Genomic DNA, 26,460 nt, shown 5'->3' on the forward strand with positions numbered 1-26,460 from the left:
ATGTCCAACGACTATTGGTTGGGCGTGCCGTTTCTCCGGGCCTTCTCCAATGGGCGGGGACCGCCTTTCTCGTGCCGCTCCTTACGTTGACGGGGCTGGCCTAAACTGACAGCTGTCAGCCCTGCCCCCCGCGCTGTGTGCACTCAGAGCTCCCTGGAGACTAGTAACTGTCTTTTCCCCCCTCCCGAGGCACGGTTGGCCCCTGAACCACTGCCCTCCCCCTCCCCAACTCCCGCCCCCGGCCTTCCGACAGCCTCCGTTCGCACCCCTCCCCTAGCCAGCTCGGTCGGCAGCCCAATCTCCTCCGGAAGCTTCCGATGTCCCCGCCCGGAAATGGCCGAGCGCGGCCCCGGGCTGCGCGCCACCTCTGCGCATGCGCGCCGCGGGGCCGACAGCGGCCAGAGCCGAAGCGGGGGAGGCAGCGGCGGAAATCACCGAAGCGGCAGGGCGCCCCGAGACCGTTGTCGAGGTCCTTCGCGACCGCCCAGGCTGAGGGCCTGGCCCAGGTCGCAGCCGGCAGGTAGCCTGTAAGCGAGAGAGAAAAAGGGACAGAGAGAGAAAAGAGAGGGCAGCCGGGAATCCGATCTGGGGCAGAGGAGAAGGAGGAGAGGAGGGGGGGCGGGACCGAGAGCGGCCGCCAGGCGGGGGGGCGGGGTGGAGCCGAACCCCACTTCCGAAGGTACCCGAGCGGAGCCGAACCGTTCCGGAGGGAGCCGAGTGCTTCCGAAGCGGACCGAACTAACTACGGGAGCCGAGACGGGCCGCGCGGCGCGGCGCTGAACGGAGCAGCCGGGGCCAGAACGCGAAGGAGCCGGGCCGGGGCCGGAGCCGGAGCCGGGGCTGGGGCGGGCAGGCGGCAGGCGGCGGCGGACAGTGGGCAGGGGCGGCCGGCCGGCCAGGGCCCCGAGGAGGCGGCGGCGGCGGCAGGATGATCAAGCTGTTCTCGCTGAAGCAGCAGAAGAAGGAGGAGGAGTCGGCGGGCGGCACCAAGGGCAGCAGCAAGAAGGCCTCCGCCGCGCAGCTCCGCATCCAGAAAGGTGCCAGGGGGAGAGGGCCGCCCCGCCCCTACTCCGAGTGCCCAGAGACCCCCACCCACCCAACGGGAGGCTTCCGCCGCCCCGCCCCCATCCCGGAGGCCCAGAGTCACCCCCCACACCTAGTGGCATCCGCCGCCCCACCCCCACCCAAGAGGGGGGACATCCGCCGCCCGCCCCCATCCCCAGGGGAGCCTAGGGAGCCCACCTCAGGAATCCAGACAGACATTCCCCTACTCGGGACCCCTGCTGCCCCTCCACCACTCTATGGGACACTCCCCCCCCACATCCCGGGGCCCGACCCTACCCTGCCCAGCTCCTGATCGGAGGGTACAGATGATTGTCCCCAAATAACTTCTCGTCCTCTCCTCCAGACATTAATGAGCTCAACTTGCCCAAGACCTGTGAGATTGACTTTTCTGATCAGGACGACCTCCTCAACTTCAAGCTGGTCATCTGCCCCGATGAGGTGAGCCCCACTTCCCCCCATATGTGTCATGTTGCTTCCCTGGGCCTCTCCCACCTGTCTCTCCTGATTTCTGTTCTTCGCCAAGCCATTCCTGGGGCCTGGGGACTGTGTTCTGGGAGGTACCTGGGGCAGGCAGCCCCCAATAAGCCTCCCTTCCTTCCCTTTCCCTTCTTTTCCCAGGGCTTCTACAAGGCTGGCAAGTTTGTGTTTAGTTTTAAGGTAAGTCTTCTGAAGGGGAGGGCAGAAACTGTGCCCTGGGGGAGGGGCCAAGGGCCTCTGACTCTGCCTCCCTGTCCCCAGGTTGGCCAGGGTTACCCCCACGACCCACCCAAGGTGAAGTGTGAGACCATGGTTTATCACCCCAACATCGACCTTGAGGGCAATGTCTGCCTTAACATCCTCAGGTAGGCGCCCCCACCCCAACCCTCCTGGGGCACAGGCAGGTGAGTGGGAAACAGAAAGACAAGGTCATTTCTGGCCTGCTGGCCCTTGAGGTGAACTTTGAAGGAAGCAGGCAGGGTGTGAGGGTACAGAGGCTCTGCCCAAGCATAGACTTGACTCAAGCCCCCGAGGGTTGTGGTCAGCCTGGGGCTGCTGGGGATCAGCATACCACCTCGGAGCCTTTGGCAGTAGCCTCGAGGAGATGGCAGGAAAGGGTCTAGGGCTCAGCAGAGAGTCATCATGGAAGAAGTGACCTGACACAGAGGTGGGGCTTGAACCCACTTTTCTGACTTGGGACTGGCAGCCAGCAAAGCCCATGGAGAAAGGCAACTGCCTGCCGGCCAGCGAATAACCAGGAGGTGGGGGAGGGTGGGGGGAGGAGGTGGAGGTAGTAGCGGCCTCCGGAACAGAAGCCCCTTTGCTGCTTCTCAACCCTGGCTGGGGGCCGGCCTTCTTCCGCAGAGAGGACTGGAAACCAGTGCTAACGATAAACTCCATCATCTACGGGCTGCAGTATCTGTTCTTGGTGAGTCCCGAGGGATGGGGGATGGAGGCGGGGTCCCTGCCTGCCCGCTTGCCTTACTCGGGTCTGGGCAGCCAAAGATGGGGGCGGGGCCGGCCTGGCCTGACCGGCCCCTGCCCCTCCCCCGCAGGAGCCCAACCCCGAGGACCCCCTGAACAAGGAGGCGGCTGAGGTCCTGCAGAATAACCGGCGCCTCTTCGAGCAGAACGTGCAGCGCTCCATGCGCGGCGGCTACATCGGCTCCACGTACTTCGAGCGCTGCCTCAAATAGGTGGGGGCGGACTGACGGACGGACAGCCCCGCCCCCCGGGCCGGCCCTCCTCCTCCGGGCCCCTCCCCCTGGTTGGGGTGGGGGACGGGGCGTCCGCGGCCCCCGGGCCACATATTTATTGGGGGCCGGGGCCTCGCGCGGGAGTGGGGATGGGGAGGGGTCTCCGGCTGCACCCCGCCCCCAGTTCTCTTTTTGGGTTTAGTTTTTTTTTAACCACGTGATTGATGGGCGCCGCCCTCCCCCGCCCCAGTCGTCAGGATCAGAGAAGGGAAATGAATTGGATTGTCCCCGGACCCCGCCCCCACTCTCACTCGAGTTTGTGTCAGGTTATTAAAAGGGGAATGTTGATGCAGTGCTTCTGCCTCCTGGCCTTCTGTCCGTGCGTCCATCCGTGCTGCGGGGCCCCGTGAGCACATTTCTCGGGGCTGGACCCGAACCTGCGGCCCTGGGAAAAAGGGGGGGGTCGGGTTGGAGCGCCAGCGTCTGCGCAGGCGGGTCCTTGGGCCCCGCGGATCCCGCGCGCCTGCGCACTACGTCTCTAGGCTCCCGGGAGGGGCGCGCGACAGTGACGTCACGGCGCCAGAATCCGGAAGCAGCGGCGGGTTCTCGGAGAAAGCAGGCGCCGAGGAGACCCCGGGCAGCGGCGGCAGCGCGGGGTGGGTGGGCCGGCGTCCGGCGCGGGGCAGCGCGACCCGGGGGGGGGCCTTCCCGGAGGCGACGGCGGCGGCGGCGGTTGTGCTTCCAGCTCGGGGCCGGTGAGTGAAGGCGGTGCCCAGCTCGCGGAGCCCCGACACCCCCGCCCCAAGAGGACGCCGGCGTCCCGATCCCATTCTCCTCCCCCTCGATCTCTGAACGCAGCGCCCCCGCCAGGCACCCCTGGGGACCCTGATGTTCTGGCCCCGCCCTGGGGAGCCCCCAATCCACCCCTCCTCGCAGCCATCCCCTATGGGGAGGGGGGCCGTGTCAGTTTCCTTCAGACCAGAGAACCTACTGTGCATTGCCCAAGGCGGGCATGCAGCCCGTGGGGGCCAAGCCGAATTCGAACCCAGACCTTGCTGATCTTAGGGGCCAGGTGTCTGCCCTCTGTTCTCCAGTTGTAAGGATAAGGAGTTTGGGGTTGAAGTTCACAGGGAATGTGAGCAATGAGGGCAATGAGCCTCTTGTAGAGTGAGTGGGCGGAGCCTGGGCACCTAGGGAGGTGGTCGTCGGCATCCTTCAGGCAGGGGAGGGGCGGACATAAAAACGGGTGACCCTATTGTCCTAGATGTCATCTGCCCTTTGTAGCTAGACTCATCCAGAGGTCCGCCAGTGGCTCCACTCTGTCCTCTCACCTCACCCCTTACAGTCTGACTTCTGAACTTATCATCCCACCCAAAGTGACAAATGCAGTGGCCTCTTCTGGATGTCCCTGCAGCCTTGGACACTGTTGGTCACTCTCTCCTCTAGCTTTTCAGGACACCCTCTTTCCTGGTTCTCTTTCTCCTCCTCCCTCTCTGACCCCTCCTTCTGCATCTCCTTGGCTGGCTCCTCTTCCAGGTTATGCTCTTCAACCTTGGGTCCCTCAGGGCTCTGTCCTGGGCCCCTTTCTCTTCTCTCTCCTTGGATTGAAAGATCATCTCTATGCTGAGGTTTCTCAGATCTACCTTTCCCTGCCCCAAGCTCTGCTGACTTCCAGTCTCCCATTTCCAATGGCCTTTCAGACCTAAACCTCTCCCCCATACACACATTTGCTGTCACTGGAAAGGGCACCACCATCCACCAGATTTCTCAGGCTCCCAACCCCAGTCACACCCCCTAGATCCAATATGGTGCCTAGGCCTGTCCCTTTCACCTGGGCAGCATCTCTGGGCAATTTCACCTCTGCTGCATCTCTCCAGTGTTTGTCTCTTCTCTGACAGTAACCCCACCCTGGTGCAGGCCCTCATCACCTTACACCTGGACCCTATCATCCAGGTATCAAATACAAAATGCTTTGTTTGGCCTTCAGAGCCTTTCATGATACTAGCCTCCTGAAACAACACCCTCTATCAGGAATTTTTTCTGACAGTTCCCCATGCTTGGAGCGCTCTCCTCTGCATCTGCTGAACCTGCTAGTCTCAAGTCAGCCAGTAAACATTTATCAAGTGCCTACTATATGCCTGGCACTGCACAGACATCCCTGCCGTCAAGGTGCTCTGTCTAGGAGGGGAGACGACACCAAGGGGTGTCTGCTGATGGGGAGAGCTGAGTGCCAGCCAACACCCTGCCTGCCTTCTGCAGAGAGCCTTTCTGGATCCCTCCCCTCCCTTGATGGAAAGTGAGGGACTGTCTTTTGCCTCCCTCTGTATCCCCAGAGCCTGGGCTCTGTGACTGACTCTTTGCTTCTGCAGCTCCAGCACCACCATGGACCTACTGTTTGGGCGACGGAAAACTCCTGAGGAGCTGCTGCGGCAGAACCAGCGGGCCCTGAACCGAGCCATGCGCGAACTGGACAGGGAACGTCAGAAGCTGGAGACCCAAGAGAAGAAAATTATTGCAGACATCAAGAAGATGGCCAAGCAGGGCCAGATGGTGACTGGGCCCCCCAGTCCCAAGCTTCACATCAGGGTGGGGGGAGAGGATGAAGGGCCCGCTCCCCCTGGCTGAGTTGTGGTTCTTGAGGGGCCTGGACAGGGACATGACCTTTCCCTCTGGCCTGGGCTCTTGGACCCCAGTCCTGGCTGGGGAAGAGCTAAGCGACCATTCCCATGGGAATCTTGGCCCACCTGCCTGTGGAGCCTCTATGACGCCATTCTCCCTGCTCAGGACGCCGTGAAAATCATGGCCCGCGATCTGGTGCGCACACGCCGCTATGTCAGCAAGTTTGTGATGATGCGGGCCAACATCCAGGCCGTGTCCCTGAAGATACAAACACTCAAATCCAACAACTCCATGGCTCAGGCCATGAAGGGTGTCACAAAGGCCATGGGGACCATGAACAGGCAGGTACAGTTGCCCCTGAGCAGTTTGCATAAGGTGGGTCCATAGGGGCCTGGGCCTGAACATCAGGCCAGTGAATGATGGAGACCTAGGGGGCTGCATGCCAGAAGATGGTGGCCCTGGAGGACTCAGGGAGTGGTCCGTGAGACTTTCTAGTGACCAGCAGGAGAAGAGTGGGGGGGCTGGGACAGGCATCTTTGAGCAGCAAGGGTGGCCCCCTCAGTGCTCATGGGCAGGCATTGGGTGGGCCTTGCCTTTGACCAGGTCAGCCATCAGGGTACAGGCTATGCCTGTCCACACGCGCAAAGGAAGGATGGTGTCAGCTTGGAGATCTAGGTTGGGGGCACTTGGGGACGGGGGTCCAGCCCAAGTCCCTCCTGCCCTCCCCAGCTGAAGCTGCCCCAGATCCAGAAGATTATGATGGAATTTGAGCGTCAGGCAGAGATCATGGACATGAAGGAAGAGATGATGAACGATGCCATCGATGACGCCATGGGTGATGAGGAAGACGAGGAAGAAAGGTGCTGGGGAGGCCAGGGTTAGGGGGCTGGTGTGGGCTTTGCCCTCTCTTCCTTCCTCCCTCATCTCCTGTTCTCTGCCCCTTCAGCGACGCCGTGGTGTCCCAAGTGCTGGATGAGCTGGGCCTGAGCCTGACAGATGAACTCTCCAGTGAGTGCCCCTGCCCCTCCCACCCCAGCCTATGGCAGCCCCTGCCTATCTCTGACTAGCCTGTGCCTTTCCCTCCTGCAGATCTCCCTTCCACCGGCGGTTCCCTCTCTGTGGCTGCTGGGGGCAAGAAGGCAGAGCCTTCTGCAGCCCTAGCTGATGCTGATGCTGACTTGGAAGAGCGCCTGAAGAACCTGAGAAGGGACTGAGCCAGCAGGGAGGGGAGGTGGGGAGTGCTGACCCCACCGGGAGAATAAAGTTTCTAAGATGTCATCAAATTTGGTTGTGATGTCAGTGTGCATACTCCTCTCCCCTGGCTGGCAGGCCATCTTCTGGTTCCCTCATTTTTTATTTTCCAGCCTCATTTATCTCCCTGATTCAGCAGATATGACCCCCCCCCCACCAAACCCACCACCCTCTGTAGCCAGGTGACAAGACGGCCCAAAAGAACAAAAGAGCAGCTTCCCAAGTGGAGGCAGGGAGAGGCATGGCTGGCAAGTTTATTGGATGGGTGTTTCAATGAACTCCAAGCTCAGTACAAGAAGCAGATGACAAAAGTTGACAGCTCCTAGGCCCCACCTAGGTGGGGCAGCCCCCCAAAAGCCCCTTCCAAGCCCCAGCTTCTCCAGGGAGAGATTGTCAGGAAAAACTAACCCTACTTCTGAACCATTCAGACCTTGGGGGGCCAGAAGTGGGTGTGAGGGCCCTAAGAGGAAAGACTGTCTAGTCTAAATGGAAGAGGGAAGGACCCTTAGGGCCGGAGTCCTCTCCCCCCCCGGGCAGCAAGCTGTGCCTCCCCGAGAAGCCTCCCGCTAAGGGGAGGGAGGACTCTGCTCCAGCCAGGGCAGCCCAGGAAGCCACCATGCCCACCAGCCAGCCCCACTGCCAGGGACTCCCAGGCCACCCCGCTTGCTCTGGGTCTGTGTGACCTTGTGGGACTGTGGGACCTTGTCTCCTGGGTTACGTTTTTATTAAATCAGAGAAGTAAAAACTGCATCTGGGGATAGGATACAGAAGGACCAACAGGTGAAGGAAGGAATGAGTGAGGGGATGATGGAGCCATTCTGGGGCAAGGTGGGGGTTCAGTTACTGTCGCTGGGGCCCCCCACCAGCTCTGGAGGGGCCAGGCCAGGGCCCGGGATAGGGGGAGGGAGGGGCTCCACCAGAATAGCTGAGAACTTGGTGTCCCCAAAAGCCTCGTTCATGCGAGTCTCAAAGAAGCGTTGAAGGCCAATGATGGACTGGACATCAGCTTTGTCCTGTTCGTTGGTCAGAGCAGGGTTGGAAGAGGTGTCAGGTGCCCACTGGCCTCCCCCCACCGCTGCCACCTCCACCCCCCACCCTCCATTCCCACTGCCTCACCTCAGTGAGTTTGTTGAACTGCTTGAACATGCGGCCCACATCCTGGGCAAACTCCTGTGGGGAGCTGTATGGGGGCGACAGCTTCTCCTGGAGGCGTGCGCGGATCAGAGTGAGGTCCAGAGTGCCCGGCTGCTCTGCTGAGGGTGTGGGGTCCGTGGCCAGTCGGTGCAGGGGACGGCATGGCTCGTGGCAGAGCAAGGCCAGCAGCACACGCTCACACTTCTGCAGGGGAAGCAGGAGCTCAGGCCCACTGCCGTAGCCCCGGCCTGCCCCACCCCTGGGTGCCCACCCCTGTACCTGCTGGTTAGTAGGTGACAGCTTGGCAGGGCAGGTATCCCCATCGGGGGTCAAGGCCACACTGTCGGGGCCAGGAAGAGGGACCTCATCTTTGCAGTCCACCACCTCCTGGCACAGGGAGCAGCTCCACTCCTCCCTGGCGGGGTGTAAGAGATGGAGACAGGTCAGAAAGAGCTATGGGTGTTCTGGAGAGGCTGCTAAGGCCTGCCTTGGACCGGCACTCATCTTCCAACAAGGGCAGAGGAGTGCTCCCTCTCCAGCTCCCTCCCTGAGCCCACCGCCCCTCACCAAAAAGAGAGAACAAGGGAGGCTGGTGGACCCCCAAGGGGAGCCCTCCCCACAGGAACGCTGTCACCATCTCTGTCCACAAGGCCCACCAAGGCCTGCTCCTGGGACCATCCTTTTGTCCCCTTACCCAGGCACCTCCTGCAGGGTCGGCAGGTGACACTCCAAATGGAAGCAGAATTCACACTGGCTACACATCACCAGGTCCCCCGGCTTCTGGCAGACGCGGCAGATGGTGGCGCTGTCATCCACGGCTCCGGGGCCACCAGTGGCTGCAGAGGCCGCGGCAGCGGCTGCATCGGAGCCTCCCAGCACTTCCAGGCCAGAGCTGGTGCTGCCGCTGGGGGAGGCCAGGTGGGGACCCTCGGGGCCCGAGGCCTCCAGAGGAGGCAGCAATAGTGGCTTTGTCTCCAGGCCCTCTACCCCTGGGGGGGCTCCGATGGCAGCCTCTGTCTCCTCCTCCTGGGAAGGGTGGGGTGTGAGACCGGGACCCTGCGCTCCCTTGCCCCCCCCCCCCCCCTTAGGTCTCCTCCACCCCTCTCCTCACCTTGACCATGGCCATGGGCGGCATAGGAGGACCCCCTGGTGCCCCTGGCTGGCCCCCCCTCTCGATGACGATGAGGTTGTAGTCTTCATTGGTGGTCCCTGGGAAGACCTTGAAGACTGGGGGCTGGCTGTCTGCTGTCAGGTCCAGATCGAGGCGCTCCAGGCTCACCCTGGGCACCTTCCGCATGAGGCCGCTCACTTCGCCCTCACCCGATCTGGACCTGAAGAGGGCAGGGGTGAGACATGCCAAGAGCAGGACTGGTCCACAGTACGCCCACCCCAAGAGAGGCCTCGGCCTTGCCCACTCTACCTTTTCATTCCAGACACGTTGGGCTCAGCACTGTAGGGATCATCTGGGAAACAGGAAGAGACACTAAGGCGTTAGCACCCCAGGGGACCCCCCTCAGCCCAGCCCTTCTCACTCCCGCTCACCTGGGCCATAGCTCCCATAACCTTCTTGCAGATCCATGGCCTAGGGAACAAAGGACAGAACAGGAGTCAGCAGCCAGTATCCTGAGCCCAGCCCCACCCCCAAGACCACCAAGGTACCCCCCATAGCCCAGTGCCCCCCTCCCAAGAGAGGGACTTACCTGATTGCCTCCAGGCTTGCCAGGGGCCCGGGGAGGGGCCATGGAACCGGGACCACTCCTCTCTGAAACAATCTTACCTGTGGAGGGAGAAAGCAACTGGCTCATCCCCCTCCAGCTCCCAGCCCCATGTCATCTTTGCCAAAGACCAGACTAAGGAGGTCTGGCTGGGTCCCACCCTGGGCCAGCAGGAGCAAACACCCACCGAAGGCCTCGGCGCTTTTGGTCCAAGCGTTGAGGTCCCACTGGAACTTCATGTCCCCCTGGGGTTCCACGGGGTCCACAATCATCTTGAGGGCACGGTGCAGCTGGAAGTAAATCTGGGGGCCCCAGGCCTGGGTGAGGGCGGGCCCCAGGCCCTCCCCCTGACCCCAAGCAGGCCCTACCCCAGGCCCCGCCCACCAGGCCAGCCCCCTCACCAGCTTCTTGGACAGCAGCAAGGCTGTGTTGTTGTCACTTTCCAGAGCCCAGGAAGCAAAGCGCAGGATGTGCTCCTGGTGCCTCTGGATCTTGGTCATGGTCCAGTGCTGGCGCTCTAGGCGCTCCTGCTGCCCCTCTGTCACCTTCTGGGCATCGTTAACCAGCACGCGCCCACGCTTGTTCAATTCTTTCATGATCTGCAGGATGGCCATTTTCACATCCACCTGCACCCGCTTCTGCACATCGGTCACTTGGCGGATCCTGAGGGACAGGAAAGTGTGTCAGAGACAGAGGTCATCATGAGTCGCCATGTAGCATCTGAGCATGGTGCACACCAACCCGCCTGGGACTCACGAGGTGCGCACTTCCTTGGTGTTCTTCTGCAGGGTGGCATGCTTGTCCCCCAAGCGCTTGACCAGGGAGGCCAGGAGCTTCCTCTGGTTTCTCACAGCATCCTCCAGAAACTGGTATCTGCCCAAACACAGAGTTAGGGGGAAGCCAACCCACCCTTGAGGAGCACACCAGAGCATGTGATCAGCCTTCCTCTGCATTCTCCACACTGGAGACCCCAGCCTTCCTGCACTGCTCACTTCCCACCTGCCCTCTCTGGGCCTTGGCCGCCTCTTCTCCAAGATGGGCTGGACCCCAAAGCCCTGGACTGCCCCGCCCCCAGCCACAGCAGTCTGAGAAGATACCACAGCACAGGTGAGGCTGACCTCCACAATGAACCCTAATTGGCAGAAATCTCCAAGGGTGGTGAATCAATGGGCACCAGCAGCTTTAAGCCTAACACAACCAACGAGATTAGAGCTGAGGTGGGCAGCCCACAGCAACAAGAACCCAGGCCTGGGACCCCCACAGGCCCCCAAATTAAGGGCCAGTGCTGACAGAGCCTGCCAGAGGAGGAGGGAGAAAAGAGACCCATGGGCCCCACTCACTGATGCTCCTTGTGGGCATTGAGCTGGCAATCTCGGCAGGTGAGGGTGTCGCAGCTCTCGCAGAAGAGGACCAGCGGCTCGTGCTTGTGGACTGAACAGTAGACAGTGCGCTCCCCATCTCGGGTCTTGGCAGGGCCTGCAGACATACCCAACAGGCAGGCGGCTGAGGGAGCCAGCTCTTCCAACCGGGCTTCATCCCTGTCCCCGCCCCTCTCCAATACATCCTGCTAAGGAACGCTGGGTCCTCCTCCCCCAAGCCCTTTTCTCCTTCAGCTTCTTCCTGGGCCCAGCTGCCCTCCTTCCCCTGGCCTGCCTTCCCTCCCTACAGCCAGCCAGCTGGGTCCACGCACCAGTGGAGCGGACGGTGTGGTCCTTGGTGTACTTGACCCGCTGGTGGGCCTCCACGCACGTCTCACACAGGGGCTCTGAGCACTCAACACAGTAGCTGGTGGCAGGGGCATTGTCCTCGCAGCTGGTGCAGCACTAGGAAACAGCAAATGGACATTGCTGGCCCCACACTTCTCGGGAGGAGGCAGGCACACACATGACCCCTCTAGGCCTCTAAAGGAGCCAAAAGCCCAGTCTGGCCCAGAGCTGGGCCAGGCCACATGACCGAGGTGGCCATCCCAGCTCTTCAGGGGCCACAAAGTGAGGAGGAAAAGAGAATTGATTTCCAGGACCTTTCTGCTGGGCTCTAATCAAGGTGAGCTCACCTGGCTGAGGAACTTTATATAAACAAAGCTAAACCAGCTAGGGGATGGGGGTGAGTACCACGCTGTGTCACAGCAAGCCAAGGTTCTCCTGGATGGTTGGGGTAGAGAACATGGCTCACCTGGTTGGGGGAGCATGAGAACCAAGCCTCACCTGGAGAGTGAAGCCTGGTTCCCCCCCCCCACCCCCCAAGCTCACCTGGATGGCTGAGGAGCAATGAGTGTGGATCACCTGGCTGCCACCCCCCCCCACCAGGATGAATGGGGGGAGGGGGCGTGGCTCACCTGGCTGGGGCTGGGCAAAGGAGGCTCTGCCGGGCCAGGGAGGGGGCGTGGCTCCCCTGGCTGGCGCCAAGACTCACCTGGTTGGCATCCTTGGTGTCGGTGGAGGTCTTGGTGCCACTGTCTCTCATGAAATAGTTTTCCACGATGTCCTTGGCAAAGCATTGCTGTTTGCAAACCGGACAGTCCACCACTGCAGAACGAGGGGAGCAGAGGGAGCCGGGGCTGGGGGAGGGAGGTCGATTGGGGCTCCCCCCATCCCGCGCTCAGCCCGGCCCTCCCTCCCCGCCCCCCTCCCGCCGCAGGCCCGAACAAAGGGCCGGGGCCGCACGAGGTGCCCCTCCCCCGCCGCCCCGCGCCCCTCCCCCGCCCGGCAGGCTCACCCGCGCCGTCGCCCCCGTTGTTGGCGGCGGCAGGCCCGGTGGCGGTGCCGGTGGCGCCGCCCCGGCGCGGAGGCCGGCCCGAGCAGCAGGCACTGACCGCACACCGAGTGCAGGCAGGGCAGCAGGCGCGGCTCCCGCTCGGGCCGCAGGCGCTCCCTGCACACGCCACAGTGCTCCAGCAGCTCGGCCGCCTCGCTCGGCCCTCCACCCGCCGCCGCCGCCGCCGCCGCGCCCGAGGCCGAAGAGGCGGCAGGGCCCGCGGCGCCCGAGGCCGAGGAGGCGGCAGCCGCAGGCCCTGAGGGGCCTCCGGCTGAGGCTGCCGCCGACGAGCCAGCCGCGGCCGAGGAGGACGAGGCGGCGGCAGCGGAGCCCGACCCCGAAGGGCCCCCGGACGCGGCCGAGGCCGAGGCAGCCGGCCCCCCGGGGCCCCCGGGCCCGCGCTTCTCGGCGCCCGCGGGCCCGTCCCCGGAGCCGGGGCTGCCCGCGCCCGCCGCCACCGACGCTGCCATCCCGCGCTGCTGGCGCGCTCTCCGCCGGGGATCGGCCCGGACCTCACGCGGCCTCGCTCCCGCTCCCGCCGCCGCCGCCGCCGCCGCCGCCGAAGGGGCTCACACGGGCGCGGGCACAGGCGCGGCCTCGGTCACAGGCCTCTGCGCGTGCGCGTCAGGACGCGCGCGCCGCCCAAGGGGAGGAGGGGAGGGGCCGACCGGCGCTCCCGCCTCGCGCAGGCGCACAGCGGTGCGCGCCGCCGCAGCCGCCGCCGCCGCTCGACTCCGCTTGGCTCCGCTCGGCTCGCCAACGGCCCAGGCCCGCGCCAGGCGCCGCCTCAGGGCCCCCGTACGGCCAGACGGAAGAACGTGGCTTGCAAGGCTGGCTACTGCGGCGCCCGACGCAGGCGAGGGGACCGCGGCCGGGCCGCGCCGAGGCGAACGGGAGCAGGAGCACGAGTGGGAGCGGGAGGAGCGAGAAGACCAGACGCTAGAGCAGGAGCAAGAGACGGAGGAGGGGCAAAAGAAAGCGCACGCCGAGGGGGCGGGGCTAAATAACCGACGTCACCGCTCCGCCCGCCAACCGCCTTGCTTCGGGCCCCCCGCGCACTGCGACGCCCTGACGCCACTACGTCCCGCACGAGGGCGGGACCCGGGGCCCGGGAGCCAGAAGAAAGGCGCTGGGGGCGGGGATGGAGGGGGCCCATGCGCACTGATCTTGGGCGGCTTAGGACGCGGCAGGGGGATGGGAAGAGGGGGAGGAGGGAGAGAACTCTAGAGGCGGGAAGGGAGACGAAGGAGCCCTTCGGACGCGAGGCGGACGCGGTCCAGAGGGGGCGCAGGCGCAGGCGCTCCGATTTCGGGCACGGTCCCCTCCCCGGCTTTCCGCGCATGCGTAGGAGGCAGGCCACGTGGGCGTGGCGGGGGGTGGGACCGAAGGCCGGGAGGAGGAGCTGGTGTGATGCCTGATGCGGAGGCTGGTTCTGGGGACTAAATAACGATGGTGGCAGCGCAGCGCCTTACGCTTTGTAAAACATTCCCGTCCTAAACGTGACCTCAAGGTCCTCACAACTAGCCTAAGCTGGGAGCAAACTGAGGCAGGCGGGGGTTACCCGGGGTGCCGCAGCTCTGCGGTGCCTGAGGCTGGATTTGAACTCGGGTCTCCCAGTGCACTGCGACACCGCCTGCCTATGTCTCCTTGTGTCCATTGCTCAGAGGAGAAAACTGAACCCCGTCTAACCTTCAGGACCAGGAGGGAGAAACTGCAGCGCTGCCCCCCTACACAGGAACTGCAGACTCCTCCCCGCGGGTGTGGGGGTCCGCCTCGGTCCTCCTGTCCCCCCTCTCAGTCTCCCTGTCTCTCCCTCCTTCCCGGCCTTTATCTCTGTCTCCATCACCACCCGAGGCCCCTTTGTCCCCTCCCTGTCCCCCACATCCCCACCTATTGGACATGGAGATGGGCACACCCAAAACATGCTTGTGACGGACCCTTTCCAAACAGCTCTCCTTGTCCAGGGTGCCAGCATCCTTCCGCCCACCCAAAAGGAGATGGTTGGAGTCTCTCACCCTCACCCCCCTCAATCCAATCCTTTGGGCAATCGGCCCATTCTTCAACCCTGTCTCCAGTCTCTGCCCTCACTGCATAGCCACCCTGGTTCACCTGGACTATCTCTTCAGCTCTCCTTCTTAGGAGAGGTCATCTGTTCCAAGGGCCTGAGGTCGCAAAGGCTAGCCGATCAGGGCAGCTGAGAGGGACCTTTGAGCTCCCCTGAACCATGCCTTAGGCTGTGCTGAGTATGGGCAGTGGCCTTCTCTTGTACCTTTAAGGCCCTGTGAATCCCAGGACTCCGGTTCGCTCTTGGACATGCTGGGATGGGCTCACTCAGAAGAAGAGGGGCTATTTTGACCTCTCTGCAGCACAGGGCTACATCCTAACAGGGGGACTTTGAACCAGGTTGAGTCTGGGGGCTCCCAGGGCCTGGCAGCTACACTAGAAAAGAGAGGACATTTACCCTGCCAAAGTAATATGGGGTTCTGGAGCAGAATTCCTGGAAGGATGGACAAGGCCATGTGGTTCTGGGTAAGGGCTATCCTTCCCCTAAATCCCAACACACAAAAAGACAGCACCCATAGGGTCTCCTGAAAAGACTCAGCCTTGAGGTACCAAGGCTTCCTCCTCCTCGTTCTCCTTCTTTACTCCCAGAACCTGGTCAGAGGCCACACTTGGACTTAGGAACCCCAGGACAGCAAAGGGCAAAAGGGATGAATGGAATTCTGCTGACTAGAAGTGAAGTATGAGAGTCACTCCTTTAGTCTCCCTGAAGTGGTCACATACAAAAGAAATACAGACATCTTCCTCCAGCATCATGTCAATCCCCCACGAAGCAGGGTTGGGGCAAAAAGTAGCAGGTCCTTTCCCTGCAGACAGAAAGAGGCGGCAAAATGGGGGGAGAGAGACAAGAGAAATGGAAGAGGGAGACAGAGGAATGGGGGAGAGAAACAGAAATGGAGGGGACAGAGAAATGGGGAAGAGACAGAGACAGGGAGGAAAGAAGAGAAATGGGGGAGGGAGAGGAATGGGGAGAGAGACAGGGACAGAGAGGAGAAAGAAATGGAAGAGGGAGACGGGGAGAGAAATGGAGAGGCAGAGGAAAAGGTGAGAGATGGAGAAAAAGGGGAGGAGAGAAAGAAAAAGGAGAGAAATGAGGGGGAAAGAGAAAGATTGAGAAATGGAGGGACAAAGAAATTGGGGGAGAGACAGGGAGGAAAGAGAAGAGAAATGAGAGAGACAGGGAGGAGAGAAAGAAATGAGGGAAGAGACAGGGAGGGAAGAGGAGAAATGGGGGAGGGAGAAAAATGGGGGAGGGAGACAGGGAGGAGAGAGAGAAATGGAGAGACAGAGGAAAAGGTGAGAGACAGAGAAAAAGAAAGGGGGAGGAGAGAAAGAAATGGAGAAGGAAAGGGAGAGGGACAGAGAAATGGGGAAAAGAAAGATAGAGAAATGGGGGAAAAGAAAGATTAAGAAATGGGGAGACAGAAATGGGAAAGAGAAAAAGAGGGAGGGAAACAGAAGAGAAGCTGCAGATGCCTGAGAAGGGGGATGCAATCTTGGATATTTTAGGGGGGCTGAGCAAAGACCCACATTCACTTTGGCAGAAAGTCACTGCCAGCCCCATACCCGGGCACACAGACAGGCACCCAGGTGGAAGGGCCCCGTCTGTCTTCTGCCTCCCCACCCCCAGTCCTGCAGCCGCTGCTGTAATTTTAGAAAGCTAGTGAAGACAGAGCCTGCACTTTGTGCAGGCCAGAGATTGGGGTGGGGGTCTGGGCCCAAGGCCTGACATCTCCTGTCAGAACTGCCAAAATAGGTCCTTTGAGGTTCATTATAGGCCAAGACCCCGAGGGCCACACACACTAGTCCAGCGTCTTTCGGGGAGGCTCCCCCCACTTTCCCCTCTCTGCATCTGTGAATTGGGTCACGGGCTTCCTTTTTCATCCACCACAGGAGACATGTCCAGCCAAGACTTGGCCTCTGCTAAGGAAGCCCAGGCACATGGGGCCCTGGAGGGAAGTGGATCTGCCCATGGACAGACTCGGCTTGCTTGCAGGTGAAGCCTGCTCTGCTTGTCTATGAAGCCTTTTGAGGGAGCTGGAGAGGCTGAAGTTTGGGTGGGAGCTAATGCTGAAAATCACAAGTGGGACAGACCAGGACGTAGGAGAAGAAAGCAGTCTTGGTATCTGCAAGTATTGGGAAAAGGACTGGACTCTTTCCCCGGGGGGGAGGGGTTCTCCAAAGCCCTTTGGAAGCCTGAGGTCCCTGCAGGGGGAGGGGGCAAGAGAGAGGAATAGCTAGGACCCAGCTGCCAGGTCATGGTAGGAGTGGGGCTGAAATGCTGACGGTGTGGGGGCCTCATCTTTGGGGTTTGTTTTTGCATCAGGTTAAATACCTCTGCTAGAGGTATATTGTTAGATGAGTGCTTGCATGGGATCTTTTGCCCTTTTTTTGTCAAAACGTGAAACCAATTTTTATGTTTCCAGGGTAGGGACAAAACACATCAAATGTGAACAACCCCAGAGAAGACTGTGGATGGGGCCATGGGACAAAGAGAGTTTGTTTGGAGGGCAAATCCCTTGAGACTGAGCCCAGGCCTCTACACCCGGAGCTGTGAGGGTCTGGACCAGAAGGCACGTACAGATGAAGAAACTGCAGTGACAAAAATCTTCCCTGGACAAGGGACTGACAGAACCCCGAGCCCGATCCATTTGTCAGCAAGGCTGGCAGTTGCCAGCAAATGGGGTCCAAGGACCCAGCTGGCAGTCAGAGTGGCTTCTTACCTAGTGGGTTGCAGACTATGGCAGAGCTGAAGGGGGAGGGAAGAGCACCCACAAGCACCCCTGGAAAGTCGGGTGGCATTGAGTCTTTGTGGTCAGGCACTCCCTGTGCCAGGGTGGTCCCACTAGGTCTGTTCTTCTCCCCTGCTCCCCCTCCTCTTGCAGCTGGGAGAGATCTGGGCCAGGCTGGAGCCCGGAGAAGTGGTGGAGTTAAACTAACAAACTCTGCTCGTCAGGCCTCTGCAGTTGAGTCTAAATCAAATCCGAAAGGGCTGGCTGATTCCAGGGACCAGATAGGATTCTCAACGAGTTTTGCAACACTAAGGTGCCCCGAGGCAGTGACCTGGCCTAGGCCCCCAGCTGGTGAGAGCAAGAATGCAGCTTGGAACCTCTATCTGGCATTCTCTCTCCCGCCCCCTTCCGGGGTCTCGTTCAAGCCTCCCCGTCCCCAGGTGCTCACCGCTGCTCTTTTGGTCTCTCTGCCCGTTGGTGCCCGCGCGGCACCTGATGATCTCCCTCAGAGCACCCAGCGCCTGGGAGAGACACCCATCTTCTTTGTAGCCTCATGGAGCCCCCACCCTGGTAGAGTGAAAAGACACCGACCCAGACAGCTGTAGCAATCAACCAAGAAACATCTGGAGGCCCCTGCTGCCTGCCGGGCCCTGTGCTAAGTCCTGGACAAGGGCACACGCACACGTGCACACACACGCACATGCATATACACACAACTGCATGTGTAGGAAGTTCTCCTGAGCCTCCTTTCTGCCAGCCTGCTTCCCACTTTTCCCAGCAGATTTTTCCAGTAAGTCTTCCCCTAGGTCACTTAGGGTTTTCACTTTAGCGAACACTGGATTATGGAGTTCCATTATTTCTGATTCTCCCTTGCCTGTTCTGCTCCACTGATCTCCTCTAACCAAGACCAGGCAGCTTTGAGGACCACTTCTCTGTACTGCCCTTGGAGGCCTGGAGCTTCTGTTTCCCCTCATCCTGCCTTCTTTCCATCATTTCCCTTCATGTTCTGGATCTTTTGGGGTTTTTTTCAAGTGATTTTTGTTGTTGTTGTTATTTTTTCAAGCCTGTAAGCATCCCTTGCTAATTTAGTTAGTGTTGCATTAAAGGTGTGAATTGATTTAGGTACTGCCATTTTTATTATATTGGTGTGACCTAGTCATAAGAACTGAATAGGCCTCAGCCTATTCAGGTGGTTTTTTTTGTTTCTTTACCTTGAAGAGTGTTTTGTGATTGCATCTAGATAAATCTTTGCTCTTTAGGATAGGAGGTGGATCCCCAGATACTTCATGCATTTTGCCATTATTCGGAATGGGATTTCTTCTTCCTTCCTTATTGCTTGTGTTTTATTATCATTTGTTAGAAACGCTGTTGATTTTGAGGGATTTGTTTTGCAGTCTACAACTTTGCAATGGCTTTTAGTTGTTTTCCTCGGTGTCTTTGCTGATTCCTTAGGATTTCCCAAGTAAACCATCATATCCTCCACATGGAAGGATATATTTATTCTAGTCATTCCTTCCTCTTGTCTCATTGCTGCTGTGAGCATTTCCAGAATCATAACAAATAATAGTGGGGACAAGAGGGCATTTTTACTTCATTCCTGTATTGATTTTAGGAAGTTCTAGAGTCTCCCCATTGTGTAGGATGCTTGCTTTTGGTTTTAGGTAGAAGACGCTTTTTGTGCTATTAAAGACAGTCCTTCCATACTAGTACCTTGTAGGGTTTTTGGCGTAAATAAGTGTTTGATTTCATCAGACCTTTTTTGCATCTAATCAGATACTCATGTGCTTTGGGATATTGATTGTTATTAATATAATTAATAGTGTTGATTGTTTTCCTAATTTTGAGCCATCCCTGCTCCCCTAGTATAAATCCTATGTGGTAATAATGAATGATTTCTTGGATAAATTGCCATAGTATGTTAGGATTTTGTTTAGAATTATTGAGTCAGATACTGAGTGAAGTGAGCAGAACCAGGAGAACATTGTTCACAGAAACAGCCATGTTGTGCAAGGATTAACTTTGATAGAATTAGCCCTTCTCAGCCATGCAAGGATCTAAGATATCTCCAAAGGTCTCATGATGAAAAATGCTATCCTCATCTACAGAAAGAATTATGACTTTTGAATGCAGATCAAAGCATACTATTTGCTATTTTTTTTTCTTCTGTTGAGCTGTGTTTCCTCTTTCTGGTGGTTCCTCCTATTGGTTCTAATTCTTATGACATCACTAATGTGAAAATATGTTTAATAGGAATGTATATGTAGAGCCTGTGTCAGATTGCATGCCGTATTGGGGAGGAAGGGGGAGAAAAATTTAAAACTCACAAGCTTATGGAAGTGATTGTTGATAAATCAAAATAAATTAATAGAATTATTGAGTCAATCTTCACTAATGATACGGGCTTACAGTTTTCCTTCTGTGTTTTATCCTTCCCTGTTTTAAGTATTAGGACCATATTTGTTGCAAAAAAAGGATTCTGGTAGGGTGCTTTCTTCCCCAATTTTGGAGAATTTGCTAAATGTCCCTTAAAAGTTTGATAAAATCTTCCTGGTCTCATGGGGATCAGGAGTCTCCCCTCCCTCACCGCCCTCTGGCATTTCCTTTACACCTGGAACAATTTCCTTTTCTGGAGTGGACTTATTCAGGGTCTCTCTCTGGTTTTTTGAGAACTTGAGTAGTTTACATTTCTGAAGTTATCCCCCTCTTTCTTGTGTGTTCTCAGTTTTGTCAGCATAGGACTGTGCATAATGTGCTGATTCTTATTTTTATTTCTTCTGATTTTGCTGTGATTTTACCTTGTTCATTTGCTGTTTTATTGATTTGATTTTCAGTTTTCTTCTTTTTAATAAGATTAGCTAAGGATTTATCCATTTTATGAGTTTTGATCATTTCTATGTTTTTTTTGTTTTCAATTTATTTATCTCCCCTCTAATTTTTAATATCTCCTCTTTGTGATTATTTCTCAATAAATTATTTGTTGGCTTTCTAATTTAAAAAAACACACATTCAGTTCACTTATCCTCTTTTTTCTTATTTGGCAATATATGTTTGAAGGGATATGATTTTTCCTCTAAGGACTGCTTTAGCGTCATTGTAGGAATTTTGGTGTGCTGTTTCATCATTATCATTTTTCGTTACATGTTTATTAATTATTTCAATTCTTTGTTTATTTAGTGGTCATGGAAATCCTGTTGCTCCAATCATTGATCATTCTTTGTCTCTTTTCAACCTGTTTTGAGGGTCCTTTTTTTAAAACATGAAATACTTTCTAATGTCTTGTAGTTTTCAATCTTTTGACTTCCCCCCCCAATATTTCTTGTTGGAGTAATTGAATTCTGCTTGTTTCATTCTATTTTGGGGGAGCCCACTATTTGAGCTAGGCTTCCCGTCTTCTGTGAGATCTTCTGCTGGCTCTGCTTCCAGCCTGGTCTTAAGGAGCAACCTTTGTGGAAGGCTTGCCACACCTGTCCTCCAAGAGCTGATGGAGCAGCAGCAGCCCAGCTTCTGGCCTGCATTTCAGGGAAGCATCTTGTGGAGATACCCCCTGGCAGTGGCTTCTTCGGGATCCACAGTCTGAACCTGCTTTTAGCCAGCAAAGGGTCTTCTCCCCATTGTCAAATGGTTCACTGTCAGCAACAGCTGTGTTTTTATGAATGGAAATGATGTTGGGGAAAAGCCATCATCATCTGCCTTGGCACCACCCCCTAAGGACCAAGGGACCTTTCCATCTGACCGGCATGAGCCTGGCAGCCCCTTGGGCAGAGTAGGCCTTTTAAGAAATATGTATTGACCGACTGTCTGACTTTCCCAAGCACCATCTGCCCCTAGAAAAGGTGAGCCCCTTGAGGGCGTCCTACCCAGAATTCACGGCTTTTGCCTCTTGGTATCCCCAGTGCTTAACAAAGTATTTGGCCCTTAACAAGTACTTAATTTCCATCTGTTTCTAATTTCATTCTCCCCCCTTACTCCATTTGTTTCACCAGCTGGAACAGTACTTGTAGCCAAGATGTTTCTCTGTCTCTAGAACCCTGCTTGCACAGGTGTCATTAGTCTCATCTTGTGGATTTCCCTTTGGGGCTGCTCTTAACCATAGGGTTTCTTAATTGTGCTAGGGTTTCTTCTGTTGTTTACTCACATTATGGCCCTGGGCCTCTTCCCATCAGCACTCTTGGATGGGTTAGGTAGGCCTTGTTGGGTGCTGTCTCCTCTGAAGTCTGGATGCTGCTGCCAATCGGCATGGGGTATGGGGCACCTAGGTGGCATGGTGGATAGAGCACCAGCTCTGGAGTCAGGAGGACTTGAGTTCAAGTGAGGCCTCAGACACTTACTGTGTGACCCTGGGCAAGTCATTTCACCCTGATTGCCCCCCCCAAAAAAGAAGTGGCCCAAAAATCTGCATAAGGTAGCTGGCATTAGGGCCCTACCGCAGGCTTAATACCTGCTGCTGTCCCATTTCAAAGAAAGGCCTCTGCTAGCCCCTTTGTAGGACTGAGGATCTTAACCCCTGTCACAGTGGGATCAGGCTTCTAGCCTTGTGACCAGGTGCTTCAGGTAGTTCTTCCAGGAACAGCCCCTTGGTCCTTTTGTCTTGGAGAGGGATTGTTTTCTGAGCCTAGTGATCAGAGGTGGAGCTGATGGGGTGGTGGGACCTGGACCCCTGGAAGGAAAAGATCGTGTCTGTGAAAGCAACCCAGTGCCTGAATTTTACCATACATTTCAGTAGTCCAGATCACTGGTGCCTCCGCCCAAGGCATCTGACCCACTTCAGTCACCTAGTTGGCTTATTAGATATCCTGTCACTGTCCCTCTTGGCCCACCCCAGACTACTTACCACTCCTTAATCCCATCCAGATCCTTTCACCATCCTTCTTGTATATAAGCATCAGTCTCACCCTCATTAAGTGGCAGGTTCACTAGGAACCCTGCCCACTCCTATTAGAGTTACAATAAACCTTGTCATTTGACTGGAAGAAGGTCTGAGTATGTGAATTCTTTCCAGGCAGATTCCACGCTGTACCTTAACATTTTGGGGGTTCCCAGCAACCCCAAACTGCATCAGAGCCATGCATGGGGGCTGGCCCCAGCTTCCCTGACTCACCTCTCTTTCCTTCCATCCTTCTGTCTATTGTCATCTATCTGTCTGTCTGTGCGGCTCTGGGAGGAGGAGGAAGTAGACTTTCTCTGTCACTGCTCTTCCTTGGCCTACTTTCAGATGTTTTCTAGTGCCTCTGCCTTTTCCTTCACCATCCTGCCCAGAATTCTCTGCAGCTACCTGAATTCATTTGGAGGGAGAGGAGGACCAGGCTTTTCTCTCCCTCCAGGAAAATTTTGCTGAGAAACTTAGCATGGCTCATTTCATGAAAGAGAAGGGATAATGTTTGAATATCTGCATTCTACCACACAAAAGTCAGGCACTTCTGAAGAATTTAAAATGAATGTGACATAGTGGGTGATGGAGGGGTGCATGGTGGGCACAGGAAAACCATGGTCCTGAAGGAATGTGGGACATGGTTAAGATCACAGATCCATTGGCTCATTGAAGGAGGGATTAAAGGGTCCTTTCTGGAGAGGTTTTCCAAGTACAAAATAGGACAACTCTTTTCTGCACGTTTACTAAGCGCCAGTCCTGGACTAAGAAAGGTAAAAGACAGTCCGTGCCCTCAGGAAGCTCCCAATCCAGTCCAAGACTCATCAACAGGCACAGTTTTGAAAAGGAGATCAGCACCTTGGAATGGAATTTCTAAAAGCTTTTAAAAAAAGCCATTGGTGCCTAGTTTGCCTCCGTATTTGAAGGGACAAAACTCCAGACTTCCTCCAGCACAGACTTTGGACGGGAATTCCAAGGACCTTTAATGGGCCTTGCCTTGGGCAAGCAAATTCAGGCCTAGGTTATGCCCTTGATTCAGAAAGGAAGTTTTTGACCTTCCCCTGTGGCCAATTTTATTTCTGAAGGAGTATTTTGTCTTTTGTTTGCATTTAAAAAACAAATTCTCTTCTTAGGAAGTAGATTTTTTTTCAGTCAATTTTTTTCTTCCTGATTGTTGGAATTTCAATGTAATTTTTACTTTGTTTTATCAGAATTTTTTGGAGGTATGACAAGCCTATCCTGGCTTGGCTGCATCCTGCTGTGGTCCAATGGATATAGTGAATTTCTCAAAAGTCTGAATGCTACTAAATGGCGAATTCCTTGCTAAATGGTGATACATGGGGGGGAAACCATTGATACTGTTTTCATGATTTTGTGATGATGATCTTTCACTCTGCTTTTATTTAATTTTTAATTCAGTTTTCATTATGCTGTTTCTCCTGAATATCTGGCGACTCCTGAAACCTGTTTCCTGTTAATATTAACCTCGCCTGGCCCCAAAACTGATTTATGGAATGTTGGTATTAAGGGCAAACTTGACCTTCCTGCGGTAAGCAGTCAAGGAGAAGGAGGAGGGCACACAGCATCTCTAAAACCCCACAAAAGATTTTATATGTGGACAAATTCCCCTGCCTTGACAGCTCAGGACAGGTAAATCTCTGCCTCTCAATTAGCCCAGTGAGCCTTCTTTAAAAGCTCTCTGGTTAATCTGTAACCTGACTCAGTTTACCTGCAAAGTCTGCTTAACTAGGTTGGTTTCCTTGGAGGATATATGGGATTCTGACTTCATTCTAACTTAATTGAAGGAAGGAAGTGGGAGCTAATGAATCTGTCTGACCAGGCCTGTGTGACCTTTATGGATATTGTTGTAAGCTTAAAAAAACCCCCAAAACTACTTATCTGTCACTGACATGATTTTCTCTATGTAGGCTTCTTAGAAACTCCCAGTCTTGGTTCAGAATGGTTTTTTTTAAAATCCTGAACCTGTGCTTATGCATCAACAAATCTGGCTTTTTATCTCCACAGTTTATCTTTGTGGTAGATTTATTTTTGGAGGCAGCAATAAGCTAGGGATGAGGATAGGATCTAGACCCCAAAAAAGAAAAACCCTGGACTTTCCCTATAGCCAAATCTCTGGCATTCTCCTGAGGCTATAATCCCATCCACTGGCCTTTCATTGTGGCTACATCCACTCTCCCAATGCTGTTAGCTTTAACCTAGCCTAACCTTCCATTGTCTTACCTCCCTATGTGGCCTTCTCCCCACTTTCACCCTTAATCCTAGCTAGGCTCCATTCTCCCTTGACCATGGAGATGCACCTGAGGAATGGCAGCAGGAAGTGATTCAGATTTGTCCATCCTCTGAGGATGAACATAGGAGGCCCTCTCATCAGAGGGGCCATGCTGCAGAGAGACTGAAAGTCACAATTCTACCTAACCCTAACCCTCTCTGTCTGGGAGGAGGTGAAGGCCTTACTGCTTGGTATGTGCTTATCAGAGACCCTCGTTAGCATTTTCTCTGGATGTGAAATCTGTCCTCCAGAGGAACAATTCTGGGAGTCTTGGGTAGGATAAGGGAGTGTGCCTGGGCCGCTGGAAGACCACCCCCAGTCCAACAAAGAGAGCAGACTGTCAGAGAGCCTGAGGTAGCCAGCGCAGATACCCTCCTAGCAGCAAAGCCAGCAGAACTGTATACAGACAGACTTTAGCTCAGATGTTTGGCAGGTCAGAAGACTCCTACGCTAATTTTGTCCTAATACTGTGCAGCCAGAAGTCCTGAGTTTCTCCTCAGGGTGGAGCAAGGTGTGCAGAGACTGATACAGAGAGGACTGTGGACCTTGAGAAGGCAGGAGACATTCCACAGCAGGGACTGGTCCTGGGCTTGGGACATGACCCTCGTGTAGCTGATGGCATCAGAGTGATGCAAATGCAGGAACCACAGCTGCTGCCTGTCTGAGGTGACAGGGTCTCCTGAGCTTTGAGGATCAATGTAACCCAGAGCCCTTGACCTCAGCAGGCTTAGCTCCAGGCTCCTCCAACCTCACCACCAGAGCCGAGGTGCCCTCACAGCAGGTGAGAGGCGGAGCTGTCCTACCCAATCCCACTCTCTTTGGAGAAGGTGAGGGCCAAGGGGATGGAGAGCACAGAAGCCTGGCACAAGACCCCCTCCATTAGAGCACCATCTACCTTGTGTTATAGTTGTGGATTAGATGGACATACTGGCAGAGCCAATGCAGGCTTGGTCATGAGAAGTTGAAGTCTTCCGATGCAGCTGTGGGCATTTGGAGCAGGGCCAGAGGAGGGGGCCTCCTCCTCAGTTCCCTGTGGGTGTGTTCTACCTGTACTCATAGGACCTCACAAAGAGGGCATGGTAAAAACTGGGACTGTGGAGCGCCGTGCCATCCTGGACAGGGCTTCTCCAGATACCATCATCTACCAACCTTTGTGATGATGGCTATTTGGGTAAAATACCTTTAAAGCCAATGGTGGGGCCTTTGTTGATAAAGACTCTGTATCCCTGGGACACCTCCAGGTGACCTTTTCTTTGCCCAGGGAAGTTCTTGGCATCAGCAGAAAAGTGGACAGTCTGGCTCTGTATGTCCAGAGCCTCCAACCCTGGCTGGAGTGGAAGCATTGATGGGAATGAGTTCTGGCCTTTCCCACATTCCAGCAGGAGACTGCAGGGAACAAGCTGGGAGCCAGGCCTGCACAGACCAGGTAGAAGCTCATGAGAGGGCAGAGGTGAGGGACTCCTCGACGGCTGGGCTGGGTCCTGAGCGATTGGACCCTGGGGATTCCCCAGCACCAGCGGGGTGAAAGGAGAGGCAGAGGCTGAACTCAGCAAGAGGACATTTGTGTTTTCCAGGCACGAGGCGAGGTGCTTGAGCTAGCCCACAGATTCTGCACCTTTCAGGGAAAGAGCTAGGAGCTGAAGGAGGAGCTCAGGAACCGCCTCAAAGAAATGCTGGCTAATGGCAGCAGCATCACAGAGCCCAGCAGCCCTCATGCCTCACTTTCAGTGGTTGTGCCTAAGAAAAATGGAAAGATGCAGATGTGAGCTGATTGCTAGACCTTGAACAGGACAACTGATGCCACGGGGGAGAGGGGCCCTGGCTGTTGTCAGTCTGGGACTTACATAGTGGATGCCACTAGAATCCTGTGTCTGAGTGACACCAAGATAAGACTGCTTTCACCATTCAAGGGACTTCCAAGGTAGCCGATTGCCGGGAGGCTAACCCACACTAGGGCTGCTAGGGGGCACAGTGGGGCCTGGAGTCAGAAAGACCTGAGTTCAAGTCTGGCCTCAGACACTTAGCCATGTGGCCTTGTGTCACTTAATCTGTTGGTCTCATTTTTTTTTCATCTGTAAAATGGAGGTAACAGTAGCTCCTCCTGCCTGGCCAGTTGCAGTGAGGATCAGAGGAGACTGCAGCTGTGAAGGATTAGCACAGGGTCTGGCACCTAGTAAGCACTACATACAAATGTTAGTGATTACCGTGTGCACTGTTGATGAGCATGTGTTTTATTTCAGCTTAAGTGAAGGCTGGTCACTGGGGATGCCTAGACAATCATCCTTGTTGTTTCAAAGAG

General features: G+C 56.0%; 3 protein-coding genes across 3 annotated transcripts; 2 read left to right on the forward strand and 1 right to left on the reverse strand.

The window, feature by feature from the left end:
- Positions 1-366: 366 nt before the first annotated feature.
- Positions 367-3,093, forward strand: UBE2M (ubiquitin conjugating enzyme E2 M). The gene is made up of 6 exons (XM_020971922.2): positions 367-1,037; positions 1,409-1,503; positions 1,684-1,722; positions 1,804-1,907; positions 2,407-2,470; positions 2,598-3,093. The coding sequence occupies exons 1-6, from the start codon at positions 929-931 to the stop codon at positions 2,736-2,738; spliced, it is 552 nt and encodes a 183-aa protein (XP_020827581.1). The 5' UTR covers positions 367-928; the 3' UTR covers positions 2,739-3,093.
- Positions 3,094-3,320: 227 nt separating this feature from the next.
- On the forward strand, positions 3,321-6,640 carry CHMP2A (charged multivesicular body protein 2A). The gene is made up of 6 exons (XM_020971920.2): positions 3,321-3,493; positions 5,108-5,288; positions 5,523-5,702; positions 6,087-6,217; positions 6,304-6,365; positions 6,447-6,640. The coding sequence occupies exons 2-6, from the start codon at positions 5,121-5,123 to the stop codon at positions 6,569-6,571; spliced, it is 666 nt and encodes a 221-aa protein (XP_020827579.1). The 5' UTR covers positions 3,321-3,493; positions 5,108-5,120; the 3' UTR covers positions 6,572-6,640.
- Positions 6,641-6,832: 192 nt separating this feature from the next.
- Positions 6,833-12,924, reverse strand: TRIM28 (tripartite motif containing 28). The gene is given in 16 exon segments (XM_078146452.1): positions 6,833-7,621; positions 7,725-7,946; positions 8,022-8,157; positions 8,437-8,768; positions 8,854-9,073; positions 9,163-9,205; positions 9,285-9,324; positions 9,443-9,519; positions 9,645-9,759; positions 9,859-10,120; positions 10,214-10,330; positions 10,798-10,933; positions 11,148-11,280; positions 11,870-11,982; positions 12,173-12,236; positions 12,238-12,924. Coding segments are annotated over 16 exon segments (2,631 nt in total). The 5' UTR covers positions 12,682-12,924; the 3' UTR covers positions 6,833-7,444.
- Between the last annotated feature and the right edge of the window lie 13,536 nt (positions 12,925-26,460).

Source organism: Phascolarctos cinereus, unplaced genomic scaffold, assembly GCF_003287225.1.
Source record: "Phascolarctos cinereus isolate Bilbo 61053 unplaced genomic scaffold, phaCin_HiC Scaffold_726;HRSCAF=1367, whole genome shotgun sequence".
NCBI lineage: Eukaryota > Metazoa > Chordata > Mammalia > Diprotodontia > Phascolarctidae > Phascolarctos > Phascolarctos cinereus.